The sequence below is a fragment of the Channa argus genome, chromosome 9, assembly GCF_033026475.1.
Source record: "Channa argus isolate prfri chromosome 9, Channa argus male v1.0, whole genome shotgun sequence".
In the NCBI taxonomy this organism is placed as follows: Eukaryota; Metazoa; Chordata; class Actinopteri; order Anabantiformes; family Channidae; genus Channa; species Channa argus.
The window spans coordinates 6,031,944-6,052,666 of NC_090205.1; the positions used below are offsets into that span (position 1 = coordinate 6,031,944).

Here is a 20,723-nt window from a genome sequence, read left to right on the forward strand (position 1 = left end):
CATACATGCATCTTATGGCAAAGGTACATTAACAGATGACTCAAACAAAAAAAAGTGCATAAGAATCTCATAACAAGTTGATAATAGAACAGAACTTTTTTGTCATCACTGAGGACATAAATGTTACAATGGAATTTAATGAGCGTGAGCAGTGGGCAGCCACAGGCTGTGGCAATGAAGCTATAGCTGAGTGTCCCACTGAAGGAGACACCTGGTGAATGGGCTGTAATTTGATCCTGCAGACCTCTCCAATCAGCCTGATGCTCTATCCACTGAGCCACAAAAACCACTACAAGCCCCAAAGTTGAAATCATTCCACTTATGGAAAAGATTTAGAAAACACTCAGGTGCATAAATCATGATTCCAATGTAACTCGAGTCCAAGTCATGTGGCTCAAGCTGCTGCCTATGACTTTTACTGTTGCTGCATTATTGAGATGGTGTTTTTGACCCACTTCGGTGCAAAGCTCAGGTGACACTATCCCTGTTACTCTACAAGGGCTCAGGAGCTGAGACAACATCATTCAGCTTAAGAGAAGGAAGTAGATTGTTTGTTGCTCTTGGTTCTTCGAGTCCCCCTCGACCCTGAAACAGGAGCTGGATTGTTGGTATTAATTCTGATTGTGTTTACATACACTTCAATAACCGGGGCACTCAGAGAAATCAGGTTATTGAGGAACAGTTTACATGGACTTTAGGAACCTGGTTACTGTAAACACAAAACACAAACAAACCCCGATTTCTCCTCCACCACAGACTTAAATTGGAAGCCTGCTACACAGTTTTTAACTGTGTGATGGAAAATGCTGCTTTCTGACTTCTCTGTGTGTGTGTGTGTGTGTGTGTGTGTGTAGGTGTGTGTGTGTGTGTGTGTGTGTGTGTGTGTGTGTGTGTGTGTGTGTGTGTGTGTGTGTGTGTGTGTGTGTGTGAATTTTAAAAATCAGCGGGGGAAAGTGACTTATTTAGACATCTACAAGGACTTTTTTGTGTTAGTTACATTTCTGACGGACCTTAGTCAGACTTTTTTGTAGAGTAACTAGGTTTGAGCTTCACTCCACCTCGCTCATTTGTAAAATGCTAAAAAGTGGGCATGGGGCTATAAAGGAGAAAAAGAGGGTCTCAGAGGGCGGTGGGCAGCAGATCTGCAAGAGGGAGTTGGTCAGTGTGACATGACCAGAGAAAAATGGAGAATGATTCAAAATCACAGGGCAGCTAAAGTACACAGGGCTCTTTTAATGTGAAGGACATTTTCCATCCAGAATCCACTACAGCAGGAACAGCCTGGTGTGGCAGGTTACATTTCACCCTACCCCTGCCCCCAGAGGGGTCTCTAGCCTGTGAATGACACCAATACAGCCCCAGTGACCAGATCAGACCAAAAGCCAAACTGAGTAGCATGGTTGAGGGCAGTAGAGGGCATTTCCTGTGCAAATTTAAAGCACATAATATAGGATTCAAATACTTTGCCCTAAAATGTCAAGATTTGGACCTGAATAAATTGACAACATTAAATACCCATAAACATGGATTTTGAGCTGAACAAGGTGTTTGGGGGTTTAGTTACTCTTTACCAAAATTGACACTAGTCAATAGCTTCTTAAAATGAAAATGTCCTTATTTAACCAGTCCTCACATTTACAGTCACAAAAGTTAAGTAAACCACTGCACCTGCTCTTTGGCACCGTCTATGACCACCAGATCTGCACCTCTGCATCTGCAGTCTTCTCTGTCTTTTGTCCAAGAACCAGACTCACAGTGTTTTAGTTCTTTGGAACAAGGGCTTTACAGTATGTCTCTGATTTCTTACAAGTTGAAAGCAGGAAGACATTTAACCACCAACAGGCTTTTCCATATGGATAATAGCACTACAGGTTCTGTTAACACCAGCTTGAAAGATCCTGAATCAATCCTTTAAAATATTACTGTCTTCTGTCATAGTGGTGACATTCTGATCTTGTTTGATGTCTTATTTACTTTTGATTTAATTTTCAGATTGTGAAACTGTGATAATTGATTCAGCTTTTAAGTTACTTTTCAAACAGAATCTGGTCAGAAGCTTAAATACGTCCTTTAAACATGTTATTAAAGAGAATAATCATTAGCTGCACCCCTAAACTAAACCCAACATGCTGGTCTGGCAAACTACAGAAGAAGACGATGACGACCACGGACCTTGAGCGGAGAGCTCTGGAACAGCAAGCATCCATCAGTGAGTGTTACGTGTTAGGGTGTTAGGACTCACTTTAACCAGGTGGAGAGGCCCAAACGAAGAGAACACCCCCACCAACCTGTCCTGGAAAATACATACAGGTACCATTGTACCATTAAACATGTCAAATATCAGCTGATAAAATGTGGGAAAGTGTTTGTCTGCATTTGAATCATGTTCCAACACAGAAATAAATGCACAGTAAATGCTCACTACTGATGGACCTCGATACTGGAGGTAAATATGTTCAGGGTTTCAAGGGTTTTAGTGCTTAGTTTTTATAATAAAGGTGTTTGAGAATCTGCAAATACTGCCGGAAATCTAAACTTTGCATGTTGTAGAGCCCCACAATGATTAATTTTTTTCATTTATACATGAATGATGCTGGTACGGAATCAAAAAAGTTTAAATTAAGTGGAAAGGAGAAATTCAAAAGGGGAAAAAGTATTAATAATTAATTATTAATAATAGAACATGCATCTATGAACAGTGTTATTATTCCAAATCCCTTCCAATGTGACTGTAACCCTGTTAAAGAAGGAACCCTGGCATACTGTTAAACGTTTAATAAGTATAAAAATATTAATATTATTCTAGAGAGTGTGGGTTATATAAACCCTGAAACTGTTTAAATCAACTCTGAAAGGAAGAGACTCTTAAAGAAACGATTCTGGTTAAGGAAATAAAGCCAAAACAAATCTAAAGCGCAGTTTTTTTGTGCATGAATTTATGGAATAAACTACAGAATGATATAGAAATTTGTATGACTCACTAGATTTAAGAAAATGGGACAGAAACTGGCAGTTGTGTTAAGAGCTACTTTTTGTAAGTGAAATCGTACTTTGAACTTTTTGTAAGAGTAGTGCTATTTATGGTATCATGTACAGATACTAATATTAGTTTGATTGCAAACTTTTTTATTCGAGAGTAACTAGTTACTATTTCATCAAACAAAAGGCTGATCTGAAAGTTTTTTATTTTAAAAAAATGTTGCTTGTTTACTACGGTGCTCAGTGATACACTACCAATGATTGAATTCACAGTGACATCTGACCTGAGAACATTTTGGAATGAGATTTTCTAAACTGGATATGTGTAGTTTTTTTGGGTGACCGTGGCTCAGTTGGTAGAGTGCCACCTTCTGACCATAGGGTTAAAACTTACAGTGTCTGTCCCTGGGCAAGACAATGAACCCCAAACAGCCCATCTGTATGGAAGTAGAACAGTAGCAAAATTATTTATATGTGTACAGGGATTTGTGTGTCTGTGCTGGGATTTGTGTCTGTACACAATTCTGTAACTGTGAATAGTATTTGTGTGTATGTTAAATAATGTGCAGATGTATTCACTCAAATAACTAACTGTAAATGGCCAATAATTAGAGAAAACAATTAGGTTATAAGCAAAAGTGCTGGAAAGCCTCACAATTGTGATTTTATCGGTGGAATTTTGCTACTGTTCTTCCGTCTGCAAGATGAGTGTGCGCGTAAACCAATTAGTGTGTTTTGAAAGTTTTGTTTGCCCTCAGCTCGGGCTCCCAGGCTCAGCCTTACAGCCAGAGTACGGTTCAGGTCACAGTTTGCCTTACAGTCCGCGCTCAGGCTTAGTGAAGAACACATGAAGCTCCGAGGCCGGTCAGTAAAGCCAGTGCTGGACGGAGGACAGAGGACACATAATACATGTAATATGATTAATTTGGCTTTCTAGCCATTGCTGCATAGAGTAACAGTACTGCAATACACAACTATACATATCCATTATATTTTCATAGTATTTGTATGTGATAGGCACAGATACAAATACACCAATGTTAACCTTTCTGCATTTCAAAACTGGTTTACTGACTGTAGCTCCTCTATTCCACCTGGGAAACAGCCTTTTTACAGGTACAGGTGTATGAAGGCAGATGGATAAACTTGCCAAGTAGCTTCTGAGCTACATGGCACAGACAGTCCATGCATGAAGGTCTTGGGCCCCAAAGTTTAAATATCAAGGCTAAAATGTATCATAACTGGTGAAATGATCTGTGGTCTACTAAAACTGAAAGTATCATCACTAGTAAAATTTATAGCTACAGTCCACTGTTCATATGTGAATCCAAACCTTCAATCTAGAAAGGTAAGGGGGGAGGCTGTAGCTCAGTTGGTAAAAGGCAGTCGTCCACAGACCACAGGGTCAGTGTTCAATCCCCAGCCCCGGCTATATATCAAAGTGTCTCTGGGCAAGACACTGAACTCCTAACAGCCCAGTCCCCTCCCCAGCTGTGCAGTGCCAGTCCAAGCCCGGTAGTAATTTGGTGGATGTTGTGTCAGGAAGGGTTTCTGGAATAAAAACTGGGCCAAATCAACATGCTGACAATGATCCGCTCTGGTGACCCTGAACTCACGGGATAAGCCGAAAGGACAATAAAAAAAAAAAATATCTAGACAGGTAAGATTAACCTCAGAGCTGTGGGTGTGGACCAATTTTACCTACTAGTCTGGCCTTATTAAAGCTTTACTCATGAAAAGGTATAATTTCTTGTTTAGTAGAGTCTTTATTACAATGTGACTACTGGAGCACATGATGCTGGAGCTCTTCAGTGAATGTTGCCTTTGTGTTTCACAGGTCTATTTGCTTGCACTTTGAGTCCCAGAACTTGTTCACCTGTTCACGCTGGCAACACGTACGAGCATCTGAGGTAAATTTACTACACACTTTGTGAAAAAGGTCCTCACTGAACTCTCGATCACCATCTATTTAACATATTTTAAAGAGTCTGGAGAGGCATCTGGGATCAGTGCTTTGGGTGCTCCTTTGATATCACACAAAACTATTCAAACATGTTATTTCCCATTTTGTTTATTCACTTTATTAGGCTACACTTTTCTTGAAATGATATTTAACAGAATTTGGTGAAGAGATGTCCTGATTCAACAGTGTTTAACTATAAATTGTCATGAAAATTGTCATCACGCCATACAGTGATATATATATATAAACTGTGGAAGAATTTGAGGTAAGATTTCCATGTTGGATAGCTGTCATAGATAATCAGTTTTGCCACACGCCTAAGGATCAGAGTGAGACCTCAGAGACAGCTCTGTTTAGCAACAGCGAACAACACCCACTGTCTGGAAAAGCTCTTGATTCCAGAAAGAATAAGATTCAGGGAAATCAAATGCACATTAAGAAATACTGTTTGACAGTAGAACTACTGTAATTAACGACTCCAAAATATGCATTTTATGTACTTTTGTTTCTAATCTTAGTGATGACTTGACTAAATTTATGTTTCTGTCTGAGTCTGACCCCGTGTTTTAAGTGTACACGCTTTCTTCTCTACTCATGTACTAAAATTTCAGCAGTGGGTGCTACTGTATGTACAATGTAAATGCTAATTGAAATAGATTTTTAGAAATGTTAAGTTTACTTTCTGGGGTATAGTATTTATTAAAAGCACATCACACTGTTTAATCTCAGTAATTCTTACTCAAAACTGCTTGCGTTTAACATCATTATTTAACCAGTCTTATTATATAGAACTCACGGTACCATTGACTTTTTTTTTTACATGAAACCATTAGTTTAATAAATGAAATGTGTTGTAGCTGATTACGACTTTAAAGAAACAAAACCAGTACACTTCCCAGCATAGACTCTTTTGGTAGTTTGAAGAAGACATTAATGATGGAAATTGCTGTTTGTTTTTAGTGTATAATGAATTGTTAATTACTAACTTAAATTCAGTGTCTACCCCCCAGTTATGCACATTTGTTTGAAGGTCAAGTAATTTGATTGAGGGATTTATTTTACAATAATGTAAATATTAGAAACCAATTTGTTGTTTGCTATCCACCATAAACATCAAGAAGAAGAAGAAGAAGAAACAGAAGAAGATGAAGAATCAGCTCTAACTGTACCAGTGGGAGCTACCTCGGCCTTTACACTGACTTTGGTACAAAATGGCTCCAACAGCTACAGTGAAATGAAGAACTAACTCTTCCAACTGAGAAAAGTAAGAGACTGGAAAATCCCGTCCAAATAGAAGAATCCATTATGATAACTAAAGATTTAGTTAGTTAGTTAGTTAGTTTTTGTTAAGTAAACTTACTCAGAATTTTACATTTATTTTACTCTTAAACAGTCTGTTCGATTAATCTTCAATTAATTATTAATTTGTGACTCAATTCGCTTGTCAAAGTGAGGCGAATGGTTTTCTGAATCTTTTCAGGTAAAGTTTTAAAGTGTACATTATTATGGTTTCCTGTTGACTCTGTCAAGTTGTTTTAGATTGGAACATGTAATCACACTGACTTTCTCCTTCATTGAGAGGTTTATTGGAAAAATAGGAAAACAGCAACCAATAAATAACTACTGAAAATGATCTTTAAAAAAACACTACTCCTACAACCTGATTTGAAATATAGTTCACAAAAAAATCTGGATACCCTTTATGTCTAATGTGAAATTGTGCATTTTAATTTTTACTGAAGCTGGATATCTCTCCAATACAAAAGATATAAAACTACATACTAATCATTGGCATTTCTTTTTATTTTATACTAGTGTGTCCAGGTAACTGACCTTATTTATGTTTTATTTTTCATATTCATAAAGTGTCTGGGTGGTATTAGCTCTTGCTTGGGAACTATTTATTTATTCTTCTTATGAACTTAATGTACAATGTCCCAGTTTTTTATGTCCCCAGCTCAAGTTTTTATTTAAAAATCTATTTCACCCGTACGCGCAAGCATATAGTGTATATACTAATAGGGTAACTAGCTAAAACTCCACTCCTGTGTAAATAAATACACACACGGGTGAAATTACTTTATTTATGAAAGTAAACATTAAATATAAACCATCTACAGGATGGATAGTTTCCACATTACAAACATCATTTATTAATGTTACATCCAGTATGTAAATATGAAGACAGACACCACTTTTTAAGCAAAGTGAGGAATTTATAAAAAACAAACTTCAGGCCTCCACAGAAACTCATGCGTATCCACATAAGCTGAAGAGATGAGAAAGGCCAACCCCAGTCAGTTGAAATTTGAATGTATCAAACAGATGGGAGCCAACTCGTAGACAATGGGTCAATGTACATTTACATATTTAGCAGACGGATCACTGCGCTGAACAGTGTGATGTAAAACCCTAAAGATAGAAGGTTGCGATTTCCATAAAGGCAGTGTGAGTAATGTTGAATTTGTGGAAGCTGTGAGCAGCTGCTGGAGATTCTGCAGACATCCAACTCAGACCACAGGTAAATTCCTCTTTTTCTCTGTTAAAATGAACATGAGTAGGTTTTATGTTCTATCTCTGGCTACAAGACTGTATATTCAATTCAACTTTATTTCTATAGCACAGAATCATAAAAAAATAATCATAAGGCACTTTACAGAATAAAGTTGAGACTATAAAGATGTTTGATATGGCACCATAATTCACAGGGTTTGTCATAAAGGAAAGTTTGAGTTCTTAATGAAAGTAAATTTAGACTGAGAGAAACCCATTTTTGCACACAAATAAAATAAATGTAAGAAAATAATTTCATGTGTAATTCAACTAACTATATAGCATCAGATAATTAACATAAAACCATAAGACAGTTTACAAAATAAAGTCAAGACTATAAAGATGTATAGAGGGAACCCAATAATTCCCCCTGGAACAAGTCTTAGGTAACAGTGGAGAGGACAAACTCCCTTTAACAGAAGAAACCTCCAGCAGAACCAGGCTCAGGGTGGACGACCATCTGCATCGACCGGTTGGGGTAAAAGTGAAGAGAGAAAAGAACAGAACAACAAAAAGCAACAACAAAACATCGGGCAGGTTGGTAGGATCAGTAGCTGCACGCTGGAAGACACACAGCTTCAAAGCCAGGGACACCTGCAGGAAGGGACAGAGAGAGGGGGACAGAGAAGGACAAAGACAAACAGAGTTCATGACATACAGTGGTGACATAAATAGGTAGAAACTTTTTACTCCAAGGGGATTTTGTTTGTGTACTGCAGTTGCTGTTAAACATATAAATATATATACATACACAAAGTAATGATATTAATAAAATAAAATAAAAAAATACTAATAACACACTGTACATTGTGCAATTTAATGAGGTGGACAGTCCTAAAAAGTGAGCGAGATGTTCCCGTGTTGTCTATTGAAAGTGCCTTCATGCATGTTGTTTACTGTGCATATACAGAGACATTTGGATGTATGTTAGTTAAGAAATTATAATTTGATGAAATGGTGCAGGGGGAGAGGAGAGAAAGGAAGGTGCAATAGGCCTATAGCAGCATAACCAAGTTAGTTCAGAGTCACTGAGCAACCTTAACTATTACCATTAAGTGCTTTATATTTAAGAAGCAGGGTTTTAAGTTCTGTTCTACATTTTATGGGAGAGAACTTAGTGAAGGTGATTTATGATCTCTCTTGCCAATTCCAGGCAAAACTCTTGCTGCAGCATTTTGGATTAATTGTAGTAAGTTCCCAACAACTATACACACACTAGAGTAAGTTAGTTCATTTAATTTTACAACCTAATCTGTCAGATGGACAATGGAGGTGGAGTCTAGGAGTAAGTGATACCATGGAGTTCAGTTACGTTCAGCGGCCTGTCCTGGTATTACTTGCCATCAGATTGCAACTAAAGTCCTATCATGAAAGACAATTTATAAAGTGAATTAGTTCTTGGGCCCACAACCCTGTCAAAGAATTTCTCATTTTGCTATTCTGTTAACACTGAATTCATGGTACATAATCATTGTGGAAGCACAGCAGGGAATTGTAGCTGAAGTATTACGACGTTATTTAGAAGTTAAAATCATCAATAAGTACGAGCTTAAAACTTGTTTAACACCGAAGGTGTTTGTGACAAAGTTTGATTTGGTAGATTAAAGTGTGGAGTTTCTTATGGAACCTTTGAATGAGAGCCAGTTTGTACTTAACATTGACTGTTTTTCAGGTTCTGGCTCAGAATGACCTGCTGTGTGTTGTACCTCTTCTTTTCGGTCCACCTCATATCCCCCGTCACTCCTGTCGACCCTACCGGCATCAAAGTCCGAATCACCAACGCAGCGCTAGATGCTGGTCTCTCACACGCTCTCTCACACACAAAGTAGCACATTGAGAGGGATGCAGAGTATAAGTGACTTTTTTAATTTAGCAGCACAAAAATGGATAAGAAATTCAGGGAACAAACATCAAAACATATTACATAAACCAAGGAACTAAAAAAAGAAAAAAAGGGACCAGGGCCAGGAGAAACTGAGTCTGGATATCAGTGTGGGCACAAATACAAAGACTCAGAAGTGGTGGAGACGAGACTGGTCAACCAAAGAGAAGGGACGTGAGGTCTAAACTGACTTATTAAACAAACACAGGGTATTAAAAAGGATAAACTACAAATCACTCCAAAAAGGAGGAAAAACACTGATTTGACCCCAAAGAGTTACAATACAAATTGCAAAGACAACACAAACCAGGGCAGAACTAAACACAAGACGAGGCCAGAATGACTGGTGCAGCTAACTAGTATGTGGACTGAGACAACTAAGGAATTAACTTAAGGAAAAGGAGACAGAATACAAACCGATGTGAACAGATAAAAAGAAATTTTAAGGTCGGCACAGACTAAGCAGATATTATCCAAATGCCAAATCTAAAGTGTCACAGGAGACTAGAAACTAAATGTGCACACGAACAGGGACAAAATAAAGCAACCAAGCCTCAGACCAGAACAGGTGAGAATAGAACGATGATGATTGGTGAAGCTGGAGGAGTGAACTGGGGAGAGGAAGTGGGGAAATACAAAATAAAAGTTCATAGGAGGAAGTGAATCTGAAGGGCCAGACAGTGACAGGGACAACTGTTGAAGACACAAATAAGTGATCAAAGCCAAATTGCTGGTCTCATTTCTGGGGAGTCCTTGGTAAAACCACAGACTGTAAAAACCCCTCTGTAACACTATTCACATTTCTAACACATACATGCTAATGCTACTGCTAACAATTGCAGTATGCTGATGTCAGCAGTAGAACATAACATCCTGTTCTCCTACTCTGTCTGCACTGCTTCTATAGGAGCGACGCAAAGGCTTAACATGATTAAATACATTACGGAAATGTGAATGTTAAAATGCCAGACTGTCTTGCACTAACAGTGATTTCGTTCACTGGTTCATTAACATCAGGTGAACTGGTACCAGGGTTTTTTCGTGGGGTTTTTGCTCAGTAAATGTCCATAACACATGAAACAACATTAAACTTAGGCATTTGTTTGAATATTTTTTTACCAGGACAGAAAAAAAATTTCTTATAGTGTAAACTTAAGGTGGTTTCATTTATTTTGTCCGAATAGAATAATGTAGCAGTTGCAACCAGGCGGATTAGATCTGTAAAGGATGGATTTTTAGCTCTCCCCAATTGTTAGGGTTAAGCAAGCTGTTATTTGTTTGACTATTTGGAGATAGAAAACTGAATAGGTTATGTATTTAACATTTCTGACACTGTGCAAACACACTATTAGCCTCTTACAGTTTATTATTACCAACAAGGATTTAAATTTTGAGTTTAAAACTTTTTAAGTTCTTTCCCAAATGTGCCACCCTACTGAGGCACAGGAGGAAGGGTGGTCGTCCACCAATCCCCCAGTTATTGGTTCCACCCCTGGCTCCTCGGGTCACATATACCATTTATCATTTATTTTAAGTGTGTGCCCCAGTCTGCCCACCCCATTTAAATAATTTCTAGATCTGCCTTGACCTAAGTAATCAGCTGTTTTTCCTGTTTCACCAATACCTCCACCTGAGGGTGGTTTCGAGATAAAGGAGTTAAAGCCAAGCTGTTCACAGAAATGTGCTATGTGCAGTTGGGGCTTCGCTGCAAGCACTAGTTCAGACCTGGCCCTGTGTTTTAATTTGACAGAACTCCCTGATTACCCGAGTCAAATAAGTCAGATATCACAAATCTGAATAATATGGACTTTAAGTCCACATTTTTGTTTGTGCTCTTTGACTTAAAATGGAAAATTTAGCTTTGTAGAAAATACAGAGATACATATTGTGTATCACCATTCAGCCTAAAAAAATCACTCGCAAAAAAGACTGCAATGGAAAAAAACAACTAGTGTCTCTGAAATAAGCGTCATTGGACTTTAAAGTCTCTATAAAGTATTCACTAATTCACTCATCTGGCTGTTGGATTTAGATAATCACAGAGCATGTAGTTCATTTGATTATTTTTTACAGACAGACCTCTACACTTATGTGAGTTTCATATTAATGACGGTTAGATGTCATAGTACATTCTGAACAAATAGTAGGATGCATAAATCCACGTTTTACTTTTACTGAAGAACCTGAAGTATCTGTGCTGCTTTTGCAGTGAAAAATGTTGCGCTGACGTATTTGAAGGATCTGGTAAACAAACCTCTTCCAGACTTTGAACTCCCATGTGGGCAACCATGCAGTGTCAAAGGGTAAGGTAAATTAGGATTTTATATATATATATATTTATATATATATATATGCTTTTAAATATATTTTCCCCTCCCCTCAGGTTGATAGTAAATAGTCTGGAGTGGAAAACGATTGATCTTCACTTCGAGGAGAATTCTGGTCTCCTTTTTGAGATCAGGGACCTTCAGTTCACTGGAAAACTTCAAAATAGCCTGAGTCTGTGGTTCATTCAGCACTTTGTGTATGTATATAGCATCGTTTTCTTTTGATGTGTCAGAAACACTTTTTGGACTCTGCCTCAAACTACAGTTCAGCTGAGTAAATCAACGAATCGGTCATAAAATTTACTGAAATTAATATTTTATATTAGTTCTGAGTATTGCAGCTTCCTCTATTTTATGTAAATGCAGCAGAGTTTATTTGCAATTTTTATTGAATTTAATTACATACAGTACCTGTAGGTGATCAGTGAAGATCAGAGTACCACTGTCATTCCAGCAGGGAAAGTTGTTACTGTAAGAGGACTGATTCAGTTTTCCATGCAGCTGTAAGTTTACTTTAGTTGTGAGTTACTCAGCTAGCAAACACTGTGGAAAAGCTTCCAATTGCAGCCTGTGACTTACAGTATTTATTGGCTTCTTTTTTGTAATTTTTATTTCAAAGACACTGGAGCAACGATTAAAAGTTGTGTATTTGATGTGCTTTCTGTTGCAGTGATGGGGAGGTGAAGTTTGAAGGAACAAATGTCAACGCTATTACTGAAGTGAAACTGGCCTCAACCCAACAAGGACGCCTGGAAGTGGATATAGCAAAATGTGAAATTAAAGCAGACCTCAGTGTAGAGGCTCCTGGTCGCATACTTGGGTAACATAAGACTAAGACAAGGTCCAGTTTTACACCAGTCATTGCTGTGTAATCATTGACTTCTGAGGTCAAAAACGGATAGAAAAACTTCCATAACTGCAGGCAGTGATGCAGGTCCTGTGCTGAAGACTGTTCGCCCCTCAGTTCCCCCGTTTATATTTTTCTGAAGTTATATAGCCACAGAAATAATGAAATATTACATGACGTGGAATTTAATTTTATTTGTGTGATACACTTTTTAATGCTTAGCCCACATTGTAGTACAAACAGAACGATTCTCAGTCACTAATCCAAAAAAACTCATAAATAGTAAATATTTTACAATAAAAAAGCACAGTCCTTAGACCATCTGTCCACATACGTCAGGATCAGCTTGCAGCTTGAAAAACAAAAATAAATCAACCATAAAAAAATCCATGAAATATAAAAGATCCAAGTTATAAATCTTTTAAATAAGCACTTTTTAAAAAAAACATATTTGCAAGTCTGTTCCAAAGTCGAATCATCTCACATTTATTTCTGACATTTGGGGGCTTCCTGTCCCATGTCTCCAGTAACAGCCAATACTGAAGGGATTTGTTAACTCACAAAAATGATCAAATTGCTCTTTTATCTGTTCATGAGAGCGACAGATGCACAACCTGAAATCGGAAACACAGACGACAACTGTGAATATGTATAGAAACCAAGATCTTTCCATGAGTGGACAATGATCCGATGTGGTGACCCTGATAAGCCGAAAGGACAAAAAAAATAAATAAATAAAAAAAATCTATACATAAGCTAACTTTACTGAGCATCGACCCCAGCGCTCTTCCTGCTGAGTTGGCTACAACACTGATACCACGTTTTAAAGGTCTAAAAAAGGCTCATTTCAGACTTTTCCGGGTTTACTATAGCCTCCATTTCCAGCAATCAGCCACAACATTAGGTTAATGAGCAAATCAGCTATCCAACCCCCATTTACTTTGAAATCCTAAATTGTTGAGGATAACACCCTGTTCTAAACTGATTTTTTTGCAAACAGGCAACTGATGCTCGATAGACTTAATGGCATTTTAAAACGTTCAATCACCTCCTGATATTCTGTATATGTTTTGGTGGTAAAATGCCATCAGAATGTTTACATCCTGAAAAAAAAAATGCAGCAAAATAATTTCCCCCATTTTTCCATTACCACATTTAAAACTGAACTATAAATATGCGTTAAATCCAGACATAAATTCAAACTTTCCTCTTTATTTTTATACTTTATATAACTATATGTTGTAATAAATACAATGACAATGAATTAACTGAACCCTTGAAGTCCTCTTAGGTCTGGTCTTTGTACATATTTTTTCAAATGTTATTAAAACAGGGTCAGGATAAAATATAATTTTCTTCATCACACACACTAATGCTCTCTCTTTAACATTAACATCAAGGACTTTTCTCACAAATGTTTTTAATATATTTACCTACCTCATGTTTGATTTTGTCTTAAGTAAATCCTCCATGTTCAAGTGTCAGTAAAGTTCTGCTGCAATATCAGATACTGCTGCTGATGTTTGTATTTCGTTTTTCAGAGTTGTGTGGGACTCGGTGAGAGAACTTCTTAATGACTTCTTAGAAGATGAGGTTTGTTCTGCTTTCAGTCACTAATAGAAATAAATCAGAGGACTGTTTTTCAAAACCCAAGTTACCAGGTAGTTTAAAGTAATGGAAGATGTTACTCTGAAAACTCACATTAAACCTAAAAGCAAGTAGTGACGGACTTTAATTTAATTTAGGTATCAGTGCTTATAAAGATAAATACATACATAAAGAAAAGTCCTAGAATGTGAAGATAACAATAACAAAAAAATCTGGCAAATCAGTGCTCATGATCTAAAAGAGAATCTAGAAATCTATGACAAGGAGAAAACATTAAAGCAAAATGCTATAACAACGAATGTTTCTGGGACAAAATATTTTTAAGTGTATAAGTTGCAGAACAGTATTTTAATATTGGGTGTAAGGCTGCTGAGTGGTAGCTCATACTAGCCTTGTGGCCCCTCTCCCATCCTGATGGGCTAGGAGCATGAGGAAAAGAGCTGGGGGATAGTGTTCTGTGGGACATCCAGGTTTCGGTAAGTGTAAGTAGGCTGGGATGAAGTCAGCCTTGCTCACTGCAGACTGGCAGTTCCACAGAGCAAGAGAAAAAGAGGTGGGGGTGAAAGTGGGGAGTGTGTTGTCTTCTATGAGAACAACATGCCCTCTGACGTTGACACATAGCGGATCTAAGTACAAAAAAAGAAAAATAGGTTTTGCCTGGTGGACTCACATAGGTCAGAACACAAAGGTAGACACTTCAGCCAGTCAGGTACCTTAACATCCACCCCCTCATTGAAACCAAACTAACTTTTTGTATTGATAACAAGAACAAAAAACATCTGGACGACTAAACTTTTGTCTGTTTGCAGCTCTGTTTTGTTCTAAAGGCAACTGCTATGCCACTAATCAACATCATGTTAGAAGACCACTCCATGAAGATGCAGCAACTCCTCAACTCCCCCATCCTCAACATTTTCATCGACATTGATTACTCTCTGAGTGGAGACATGACTGTGACATCCAACAGCCTCGATGTGCCTTTCAGTGTAAGAAATGAACACCTGTCACAACATCTGATCCTGAACACAAGTGTCTACCTGCACAAAATTCACAATTTGAGTGACTGACATATCAAAAGGTAAAGTGGTTAAGTGACTGATGTTTAAATAATAGTACACATAGATCACAATGCTTATTTTTAAACAGAAAACATCCATTCATATGCATATGACAGACCACTGACAAGTACAATATGAGCCTGCTCTTCAAAAAAGACCAAGAAGAGACAAATATTAGACGAAATAAAATCATTGACTGGGCAGCATGGTCGACTCCATCTGCCGGCTGCAGCCTTTCTGTGTGGAGTTTGCATGTTCTCCGCGTGCTTGTGTGGGTTTCCTCCCACAGTCCAAAGACATTCATGTAGGTAATTGGTGACTCTAAAATTGCCTGCCTGGTGTGAATGTGGGTGTGAATGGTTGTCTGTCTGTATATGTCTCTCTGTGTTGGCCCTGAGACAGACTGGTGGATTGGTCTCCAGTCCTGTTCAAGGTCACAGGGGGCTGGATTCTATCCCAGCTGTCCGAGGTGGATGCTGCCTCTCACCCTGTAACAGCTGGGATAGAATCCAGCCCCCTGTGACGTTGAACAGGATAAGTTGTTACAGATAATAGATGGATTGAATATCAGTCATTGAAAATTTTAGTAGTGGTGTGAGGAGAAGCTACTGCTGGAGTCTGGTTATGAGTGGTGTTAGCTAACATTTACTACAACTCACCTAATGCTGCACTCAAATCACAGAATTGTAGCTTGTTTTCACAAACCACTATGTAGTAAAAACAACGTTGGTCTTCTGATACCGGCAGGAGTATTAATACTTGCACTTAGTGAAAACTAAAGCACAAAGATCAGCATTATCTCACATTATTGAATATGAATTCACACTGTAGTTCTTGCTCCATATTTTATAACCTGTATTGTAATAAAATAATATTTGTGTGTGTTTCAGGGCTTCATGTTCCTGCAGGGGGACAATGTGGAAATCAGTTTGATAGAGGGATATTCAAATTCACATATGGATGAAACCGACATGATGGTTTACTTTGGCATCTCTGAGTTCTTCTTCAACAGCATCGGCATGTTGCTGTATAGGTCAGGGCCCATTCTACTTGACGTTCCAAGGGTAAGACCAGCTGATGGGACTTTAAAACCCCACAAAGTGCTGCAATGACATGACCCACCACAGGTCAGCAGTGGTCACACAACTTCATCATTTTTGTGTCATGTTTTTCATCTCTTTGTGATCATTTTCTTTTGTTTTTTTACTGAGCTCTTTCAAACAAGAAGTATGAACATGCCAGAAGCTCTGGCCTGTGGGCCAATGATAGAGCATGTTTTAAAATTTGACACTACTGCAAATGTAATTGATAATATAAAATGACTGCATTGATAAAGCTTCTCTTCTTCTCATAGCAAACGTAACATCCTGGTCTTTAAATCAACATGAATTGCTAGTGATTATGAAAATGTGTCATCTGTTAATCACTGATAGTATCACAGGTAGAGGTGAACATATCAGCAGAACATAAACTCCATACAGCAGATTAACAAATTTTGCACATTGCGCTTCCTCTCATCACTTTCTGTTCTCCTCAACAGATAGAAACATTTGGTGCAAATTTAATTCTGAAAAGTTTAGGACTTCCTCAGGTAAGCAGAAATACTGTGAAAACTGATTCTGTTAGAAAGTGACCATCTTTATATTTGAGTTAGTCCCTCCAGAGTTTTCGTGATGTTGCAAACATCCTGGTTCTGCTGGAGGTTTCTTCCGTTAAAGGGAGTTTTTCCTCTCCACTGTTGCCTATGGCTTGCTCCAGGGGGAATTGTTGGGTTCTCTTTATATATCTTTATAATCTTGACTTTATTCTGTAAAGTGCCCTGAGATGACTTTGTTGTGAATTGGCGCTATATAAATAAAGTTGAATTGAATTGAGTTGAATTGAACAAATAATTCAAGCAACCCTCTGTAAATTCTGCTCAACCTTGCAATTTGAAACATCATAGAAACATTGCAACATGCATCACTAATTTAAAAAAAAAAAAAGCTGTTGCAAAATTAGACATGTTAGGCCACAACATTAAAATGAAAGGTCAGAGAAATACTTGAGGGACTGTTTAGTTTCTGTCGTCATTGTGTTAATCTCCTAATAATTTCAGCAAATGTAAAGGTTGTTGTTAAGATAATTTGACCCTTTGATTGATGTATCTTAAAAAGTATCATCAGTTCTCATTTACAACATTGTTATTGCCCATGTTCCTGCTGCTGATGCCTGTTTCTGTTACAACTAAAGGGCCCTGTTACTGTGACGCTTATTAAAGCTCCGCTTGTCACTATCAGCCCGAATGGACTCTCTGCTAATGCGTTAGCTATCGCTCAGTCTCATCAAGCAGGGACAGCACCTGTTGCTGTGGTAAGAACATATACACCCCCACATCTGATTGATGTTTTCTGTCACGATTCTGTTAAAATTAGTGAGCTATGCGTCCACCGATGGAGTAGGTTATAGAGAAGTCCAGGTATGTTTGAAGCTGTGAGAGCTTCACATTAACCACTGGACCACCACAGCTCTTCAATCTGTCTGGGAGACAGAGACAGAAAGAGTGGTTGAGTGGAGACTAAGTAAAGAGAGGGAGCAGTGTTAATGACAACAAAGCAGTAAATGTGAGAACATTTTCTGAGAGTTTCAGTTTTATTATGTTCTAAAGCAAAAATAAACACACCACCTCTGCTCTGCTTATGTGTGTGCGTAGCCTGTGGTCAAACAGAGACACAGACCTGAACCTGGACTCATGTAGTTAATGTTCACAATGCAGATCACTGACACACACACTCTGCAGGATCTTAACACTGCTCCACCTGGGAGGGATGATTGACTGACTGTGTGACGCTAACGTTTTCCACACTTTCTGTTCACATGCAGTTGAGGGAAAAAAAATTTGCTCCCCTATTTTCAAAGGGCAGAAAGAGTAAAACAATCTTTTTATCAACATAATATTTAATGCAGATTGAGCTAGTACATGTTTCCTCATCAGGATTCGTAGTTAAGCTTCAATTAATTTATCAAGGGGGATGCAAACTTAGGCTCTTTTTAGACACTCCTTTTCAAATTTTACTTCTGATGCTAAAAGAACATTTGTACCAGCTGAGTGTGCATTATTAATATTTTAGGATTAGTTTCAATGTAGGGGGGGTGTAAACTTGTAAACAACGATTTGTTGAAGCTCTGTATAAAGATGGGGGCCAGCACAAAGTTCGAGACACAGGCCAGACACTCTGTGTTGGTCTGGATCGATATCGATCTTTTGTCTCTGCAAGAGCTGGTGATCCTTTTCATATATCCTTAATGCCGATGGGGGGGTCACTGAGTAGTAGTTATGATGTGGTGGGTTGTTCTTTTGTGTGACTCATTTATCAACTTCTTTCTCTTTCAGAGCTGTAGCATTGTTTTAAAGCTGGATTTGAAAGAAAACAGTTTGCATCTTTTGTCTACAGTTGCCAAGTAAACACAAAAACACACACACACCAACACACACAATATATATATAGTGCAGTTTTTATACAGGCTAATAAACAATTTGTATTAAACTCTTGATTTTTCAGCTGTAAAGTTCGACCTCAAAAGTCAATGCTAGTAAGAAAACACTGGAATACTAAATTTTAAACCATCTCCTAATAATTGTAATATCTGTAATAATAACTGTATATGTGTTTTTTCTATGCAGGAAAATGTGTTTTTATTTCCACTGAGTTCACTAGTTCAACATGAAGCCAGTCAGATGATTATAAATACTTTGGACAGTAAGCACCAACACTGAATTTCACAGTGACACTGCAATTTGTATTTTATATGGGATCATGATTTGTCTGTGTTTGTACGTGTGTGTGTGTGTGTGTGTGTGTGTGTGTGTAGACTTTTTTGATACAGAACCTCTGATCCCTGTGCCTGAAGGAGTGGAGCTCACAGACATAAAATATTTTGATGTAAGTCTGTTTAAACATAGTAAAAATCTGTACTATCTCCATTTCATTTTACTACATACAGTATATCTGTACTATTACACTGAACTGTGTATTCTAGCCTATTTAAAGAGTTCAGCAGAAAGCTGAAGCTATTTCTGACTGATGACTAGGCAAAGGAAACTGATTTGGTCAAGGATAAGTTTGGGCTCAAGTCAAGCATCCCAACACATGACTGGCTGGGCAATGTTACCAAAATGTAGCCGGCCTCCTACTGCTGCCTTTGAATCAATTGTCAGAAAAATGCGGCAATAGTCTCACCTTGAATGGAAAGTGTGGAAAAGGTTTGTGTCGCACATCTTAAGAGAAGAAAAGAGGTGCACTTTTGTAGGATGTGATTGGCTGACATCAGATGAGAGACACAACATTGGACCAATCATATAACTGCAACACAGCTTTTCAAGGCCAGAAAGAAAAAACATGCATTTGTCAGCAGGAGATTACAATTCAGTGTCCATCTGTAACTACTATTACAACTAGTCATTTATTCATTGCTTTTATCCAAAGCGAATCACAATTAAGGAGCAGACGGTAGGGGGTTCAGTGTCTTGCCCAGGGACACTTTGACTTGTAGCCAGGAGGACCAGGAGTCAAACCACTGACCCTGGGGTTTATGTGTCCTATCTAAATAATATTATTACATTAATTTAGTCCTACCTCATAAAATCTTAGTACTTCATCAATACTAACTTGTACTACTTGTTATTAGACAATGATATACCAGTTAGCACCTGTGTTGTAAATGATCACTTTCACTGTGTTGTCTGCAGGGATTTGTGGTGGTTGGAGGAAACCTGAACTTCCCTCAAGCTGTAAAAGGAAGAGACAAGAGCAGATAAACAGCAGAGTTGTAAATCTGAACATCCTGCTGATTTTAAAAGCATTTCTTCATTCTTCACCTGCTGTTCACTCAGGCCAAATGGGAAATGATTAAAAACAGAAATAGCAGCTTAGAGATGAAACTCCACTTTCTACAGTTTTACATTTCAGTCTTACACAGTGTGATACTGCAACTCAACACTGTTAAAGTACTGTTAGCAATAAAAGTCCTGGATTGTTAAGCAGTGTTTTACAATCACACAGCCTGATTTTCTGGTTGTTTCTCTGCAATAAAAGGCTTCATCTTTAGCATCAGCACTGTTATTTCTTATATAACAAAACATCTGATAGTGTTGGGGAGATGTGAGGAACTTTGCCTATGTGAACATCTGGTTGCACCGTCAACCTCCCTAGATGTCTCTTTTAGCCTCCATATCATTTAAAGAACCATAATCTAGGCTCTCAGGCATATGTGACTCAACAGCTAAGAAAATCTGGGCTGCATGAAGTTCATCTTCCTTCATTTGAGAGTTGTTTATGTCGGTGTAATCTACATTCAATATCTCAGTGTTTAATACATCAAGCTCTGAGGTTACTGTTAAAACTTCCTCATCAAACCCAGATGGAATCTCTGTCTCTCTCTCTACCTCAGGCTCCCTTGTAATTGGTTCAGAGATTAGATCTCTATTGAAAAGCAGCTCATAAAGCTCATATCTCTCTTTCAGGCG

General features: G+C 38.0%; 1 protein-coding gene across 2 annotated transcripts; it reads left to right on the plus strand.

The window, feature by feature from the left end:
• The first annotated feature begins 7,326 nt into the window (after positions 1-7,326).
• Positions 7,327-20,304, plus strand: LOC137132638 (phospholipid transfer protein-like). 2 transcript variants are annotated; one of them, XM_067515451.1, is made up of 16 exons: positions 7,330-7,463; positions 7,876-8,032; positions 9,168-9,292; positions 11,587-11,680; positions 11,761-11,901; positions 12,375-12,524; positions 14,093-14,144; positions 14,969-15,145; positions 16,108-16,281; positions 16,758-16,808; positions 17,450-17,569; positions 18,591-18,658; positions 18,760-18,790; positions 18,882-18,957; positions 19,070-19,140; positions 19,947-20,304. In XM_067515451.1, the coding sequence occupies exons 3-16, from the start codon at positions 9,181-9,183 to the stop codon at positions 20,013-20,015; spliced, it is 1,386 nt and encodes a 461-aa protein (XP_067371552.1). In that variant the 5' UTR covers positions 7,330-7,463; positions 7,876-8,032; positions 9,168-9,180; the 3' UTR covers positions 20,016-20,304. The 2 variants fall into 2 exon arrangements, with proteins under 2 accessions (XP_067371553.1, XP_067371552.1); XM_067515452.1 differs by lacking the exon at positions 7,876-8,032 and having other exon boundaries at positions 7,327-7,463.
• The last annotated feature ends 419 nt before the right edge of the window (positions 20,305-20,723 follow it).

Bases quoted from the DNA above. Each gene is read 5' to 3' on its own strand.
- LOC137132638 (XM_067515452.1), top strand. From the start codon at position 9,181: ATGACCTGCTGTGTGTTGTACCTCTTCTTTTCGGTCCACCTCATATCC. The intron at 9,293-11,586 runs GTCTCTCACACG...CTGCTTTTGCAG, and splicing joins CAACGCAGCGCTAGATGCTG to TGAAAAATGTTGCGCTGACG. The intron at 18,659-18,759 runs GTAAACACAAAA...TTGATTTTTCAG, and splicing joins CTTTTGTCTACAGTTGCCAA to CTGTAAAGTTCGACCTCAAA.